The 6,000-nt window shown below is 34.8% G+C and overlaps 1 protein-coding gene across 1 annotated transcript in view; it reads right to left on the bottom strand.

The window, feature by feature from the left end:
- The window catches only part of TMPRSS15 (transmembrane serine protease 15), a 127,709-nt gene continuing 121,709 nt past the window's right edge, over window positions 1-6,000 (bottom strand). The window contains exons 23-24 of the mRNA XM_006145594.2: window positions 4,581-4,720; window positions 1-212 (exon numbers count right to left, since the gene is read on the bottom strand). Coding sequence (XP_006145656.1) covers window positions 57-212; window positions 4,581-4,720 — 296 coding nt within the window. The 3' untranslated portion in view covers window positions 1-56. The remainder of the gene's footprint in view (window positions 213-4,580; window positions 4,721-6,000) is intronic.

Here is a 6,000-nt window from a genome sequence, read left to right as displayed (position 1 = left end):
CTTCTAAAGTGGAATGGGAATACTTCCCAGCTTTCATATTTGGTTTAAAAAATGCTCTAATGTAGAAAACTTTGAATCCATTCTGTGAATCTGGAGACTCGGGCATACACCCCTGGGCGATTAGGCAAGGCACACTGGATTCCAAATGAGGTCACACCAGCAAGAAACCACCTGTTGTTTTCTTGGCACATTAGTGGTCCTCCTGAATCCCCCTGAAGAGGGAATTGCAAAAGAAAATTACAGAGATGTGGTCAACTGATATAAATACATAAGATAGTTTCTAGAAAGTCCATTCAGAAATATTATTTAATGACGCATCATTTACCACTGTTACTCTAGGTCATGGATACCTCTCTTCTTCTCAGTAAGAGGACAGAGAAACTGACAGCTAATACACGACTTACAATTTTTTATCACACATGTTGATAGCAAGCTTTTTCTCACTTTAAGGCATTTTAATAGATAGTAAGAAATTTTCTAAAGTACATATATCCCAACACAACTATAATAAGCCCATAATTTTATTAAAGGAGATATGCTCTAACAAGGACTTCATGGAAAAAAAAAACAAGTTATTTCATAACATGCTTATAAAAAAATGTAAAAACTCACAGAAAAAGTGATTTCTGTTCTTTTGGGTAGCCTTAACTATGTGGTATTCAATAAACACAAAGCTGAAAAACTTAAATTTCAACTGAAATGGGCAAATCTATGATATAATTTCTAATGATAGGAATACATGGTTTCATCTGATATTTCAACTGGTGGAAAATATTATTTTTCATAGATATCAATTTTAACAGATCCTGGTAGAATTAATTACATAGACTTTATTTGCATATGATTCTTGTGTAATACAGATAAAGGTAATGTAAACACATAGGATCATTATTTAATGACATAAAATTAACAAGTATTTCATCATATTAATTGTGCAAGTATCTTTAATTAATCTATTTTTATATTTATGAAGGATTTTAAAAAGTTTTATCTGTACTTTGAAATCAGTGCTGTAATAGAATATTTTAATTTTGCTTCATGTCAGTAAAGTGTGTGTTTTTTTTTCCTGACTCTTTATCATCTTTGGGCCTTATATTGAAGGGAAAGAAATGTGGTCTATCATAGGGCTTTACTCTTTTCAGTGCAGAAGAACATCAATTACATTGGCAACCACCAGCTACACTTACTCAATATGTAACAAATGTAACCAAGCTGTATGAAGACAGTGACTGTAAGTTTTTTTCTTTCTGTGTCCTAAGCTTTTAGTTTGTAACATATGTTCAGAAATAGTACAAAGATTCAAGTACATTATACACGAAATTATTAAAAATAAACTCCAGCTACTTGGATATTTTTTAAGAAGCCATTGACTTTTTAAAATATTTTCCGAAGTAATTTTTTCAATGGACAAGAGAATCTGGATGTTGAGTATATAAGGATTTTAACTTACCCAAAACATACTGGGTCAACTGCAGTTACTCCAGGACCATTTAGAAGTCTTGTTGCCTATGTGCTTGCTGGGCTATCTATCTGGCTGGGAGATCTAGGTCTGTTTGTATCACTTCTCGTTATCCAACCACACCATCTCAGTTAAGTTATGTAACTTAACCTTGGCTTAATTTTCTGATTTGCTCAATGAAGATATTTGTCTACTATGTCTGAGATGTATATGTACTTAAAAATAAAAGACTCACTGTGTATCCCCACTTAGAGTGTCCCAAATGTCTAAACTCTATGGAAGAAAAGGAAAGATCCAAAAATATGACAGTAGGACAAGAGTAGATACCCGGGCCTATAAAGGAGGCAAGTGCATGATAGTGGGTGGTAGAGGGTGGGCGTGAGGGGCAAAAGGAAGAAACGTTTACAGACAAAAGAATGTCAAGTTCTCTGTTGGAAAAAAAAAACACTTCTGTAATGTTTGCTTTCTAAAAATATATATAAATAAATGTAAAATAAGGTGTAAAATATGAGTAAGTGTCCAGAACATAAAATGTAAACCGTAAATTTATCTTTGCACTTAACTGCTATGTTTATAAATAAAAACCAAGATCACTACTTTCTTTGGGTTTCTGAGTATAAATGCTAGTTACCATTTTTGTTTAGCATAGTGGTTCCCACATTTTGAGGATGCATCAGAATCACCTGAAAGGTATGGTGAAAAAGATATTGCCAGGCTCAACCTTCAGAGTTTCTGATGTATCAGGTGTGCAACAGGACCTGAGAATTTGCATTTCTAACAGGTTTTCAGGTGAGTCTAATTTGCTTGACTGAACCAACAGGACTACTTAGAATATAGCTCTGAACAGCTAGTAGAACGGCACTCTCTTAGTTTTATTTATATAGAGGTTGTTCTTCAGTTACTAGTGTTGCCTGTAAGTCCAGAAAACTGCCTCAAAAATGCAAGCCTTTGGAGAGCTTCAAAAGTATGTGAATATAATTTATAAGTCAAATTATTAGCTGCTATCAGAATAAAAATATGCCTCAAGAACTTATTCAAATAATGTATCAGTAATTTGTTCACAATTTTCAATAATGCGTTCTTATTTAACCTGTTAAAACTCATAAGACATTGTTAATGTTGAATGAAGGAAATCATGTGACAGTCTCAAGTATTGATTACTCAATTATGATAACATTATATTATACAAGGTATTGTCTGTTCTGGAGCTTTTTAAATTTGACAATGAATAATATAGTTAGACTCTGTATAAATCAGAGCTGGTAAGACTATAAAATTTCAAAGATGTGGCATGAGTTATTGGCTTAATGTAACCCTACCATCAATAGCACCAGTCATAAGATTTTCTACCTAATACACAAGATGACTGTCACACAAATCCCATTAACTGTAATTGAATGTATAGCTGATTTTCCTCCTCCCAAATAATTCGATAAATCTCTCCCAAGTGGCAATATATTTTACCTTTAGCATACTTTTCATTTTAAAAAAGAAGTATAAGACCCATAGATAAATTTTAAACAAGAAGAAAGCTATCCAATTTGTCTTGAATTTGCAAGTGTTCATCAAAGCAAAATAAATATAAAATGAGGTTGAAAGTTTAGTGCAACTTGAGATACTGACTTAACTATAGGATACACATACAAATTGATCTAAACAATGATCTGTTAAAAAGGGGCCAGCAGGTGGCATGGAGGTGACAGTTGGATCTCACTTAGCCAAGTCCCCTGTTTGTGTTCCAGACCAGCAACTTTCAAATCATGCTGGGTACATGTCGATGTGTTCCCAAAATCCCAAGAAGAGAATGGAGAAGGCATTGTGTTATGGCCATTCCCCTGAGAGGTGATTTCTCACTTTCCTTCTCTCTCCTTCTCTGGTGAGAGCATATCTTATAGCAAAAAAACTACACAACAACAAAAACAAAGGCCTTGTAAAAATATTATGACGCATGTGTTAATGTATGAAAACATTTTTATCATTTAGCACAATGAAACTGTTTTTGATATAAATTGCTTTCATACTTGTAAGTTATTTATTTGGTCATTGATACTATCTGGTTTAATCTAATTCAGTGGATATTAATATTCCATTAACTTCAAATACAGACAAGATGCCAGAAAATTTATTTACAATGACTCATACCAGAATCTGTTAATATTTCTGAGTGCTTACTTATGGTTCACATGTTTTATCTCATTAAATTTGTCAATGGTCCCCAAATAATGTGCCCAAAGTCTCACCAGCATTAAGGCCAGGGTCCAAAAAGAGTAGTCTGAACACAGAAATCGTGCTCTTAATGAGTACCCAAAGTTGCACCTAAAAATTAACTATGATTCTAAAATATAGCAAATCCTTTTATTTCTTGTATGTATGTGGTTGTCATGGGACTAATAGATTGGCACATTATTTCTAGGGGGAAGATGTGTCAACAGAAGTGGCATTTGAGCAAATTTTTTCTAATGCCGTGCAGTTAAAAAAATGGTACTTCAAATTCATTGCAATATCGGCATTATCACTGCAGTGAGTTCATGTTATTACATCATTAAAATAAAATATAAAAGGTCTTGTGAACATTCTAGTGTACGAGTTCCAGAGCCAGACTTATGCCAGGCTATTAAGTTCTTTATGTACTTCCAGTGGGCTGTCGAAGTTGTTTTTCATCTAAAAGTGATTTCATTGGACACCAGGACCATACTCTAAACCTGGGTTGAAAATTAGAGGTGCATGGACTAAATTGGCTCTCAGGCTTATTTCATTTTTTAAGTTTTCATTGGGTTTGAAGAATTGAAAATTTAAAAATAAATAGTTTGAGCGAAGAGGCACACTCTGTGGCTTCACCCAGGTCCTCTAATCCTTATTTTACCTGGCTGCCTCATACATTCACCTATTATTTCTAGTCTCTAAAGATATTTGATTTGGAACCCTTCTTTTTCAAAAACCAATTTTGTTTCTAATGCTAGATCCACTCAAGGAGTACTATGCAGAAAATGTAACGGTTTTATAAAAGACGAGGTGATAGTAGGGGCTTCGATTTCTTTACTTCTCAATTATTGCTAGGCAATGACATCCTCACAGAGTAAAGCTTTCTGAACTTGTAGGGCAAGCAGTGTTAAACAGTTACCTGGCAAGAATCTATTCCTCCTTCTTCATAGCCTGCACATACCATATTTTCGGTAATGTTGTATTCTGGCATCTGTTGTTGGCATTTCTCATTTGATAGAAGAGGAACTTCAGCTTCTTGCAATACATCTGCGGTAGGACCTGTTAAAAATGCAGCCAGCCAGTCAGGAGTGATCCCATATGCCTCCTTGAATGAACTTCCATCAGTCATATTTATTCCAACATTTCCCTCACATTATTGAGTTCTGTGTGGATATATAATGGAACTAAATACTAAACCTTGCACTTCAGAACACAGAATAAAGCCCATCTGTGGAATTTAACAAATGGATAACAGTAACTGCTTTCTTTCCTAAGGGCTAATAGGAATGGTGGATTGGACTAAATGGTCTTTAGGCATTTTCAATCATTTTAAAGATCACAATATTGCTCATGGAATGAAAAAAAAAAAAAAAAAAAAAAACACTCTCTTAAAAGAGTTCCATTCATTGAAATTAGCAACAGCTCAGAAATTTAAAATTGCTTTTCAGTTGGCACCTGAGGAGCCTGTTCACCCATACAGTGGCGTTCAGCTTCTTTGTGGTGCTTTGTGAGTGGCAGGTGCACATTGAACAGAGGACAAAGCTCAGAAGAACTCTGCCCTCGACTTAAGGGCAATTTGCTCGTCACCTCCCTGCAGGTGAAGAGGAAGAAAGCATTTCCAAAGAGTGTACTCCCATATTTTTAAAGGAAATATTTCATTCACTGGAAGTGTGAATCTCCATTTACTGAAAAACTAATCCCAAGAGGGATGTAAAACAAGCAGGTGTCTAGTGCCCTGCAAAATATACATGATAAGCACTTTTCATCATTAGCCATTCTGTTTGGTTTCTCAAAAGAAGCAGAAAGTTGAAAATAATTTGGCAAGTGTATGAGACTTCATTTCCAGCTAAGTTTAATCCATGCACTAAAGAAACAAACGGATGTGTGTGCATGTGTGTGTGTGCACATGTGTGTAATTTAGGTGTAACACAGCATGTATATGACGCCAGTATGTTGATAAATCAGGTTAACAACTGACTCTCCAGAAAGACTGAAGACCCAGTATGTCTTCTCCTCACTTGCCTTGTGTAAATACTCACATGATGACAATTTCAAGGTACTAATATGACAGTGAACACAGAGTTGGGAGGAGATATGCACAAATGGTTGTTGTCAACTGGTACGAAAGAGTCCTTCAGTATACCACTGGATGCCTTTTAAAGTTTGACAGTAGACTTTAAGAAAATGAATTGGAGAGGCTGAAATTGAGTAGAACATTTAGCATCTCACTGTCATCCATTCTAGGAAGACCAAAAATTGGCTGGTAGACTAGTTTTACAAAAAAAAAATCAAACAAATTTTTGCTGCTTGATGAATAAAAAGCTTGTTCAGGTATACGA

The sequence above is a fragment of the Tupaia chinensis genome, unplaced genomic scaffold (genome assembly GCF_000334495.1).
Source record: "Tupaia chinensis unplaced genomic scaffold, TupChi_1.0 Scaffold000157_1, whole genome shotgun sequence".
In the NCBI taxonomy this organism is placed as follows: Eukaryota; Metazoa; Chordata; class Mammalia; order Scandentia; family Tupaiidae; genus Tupaia; species Tupaia belangeri.
This window is presented reverse-complemented; position numbering and strand designations above follow the sequence as displayed.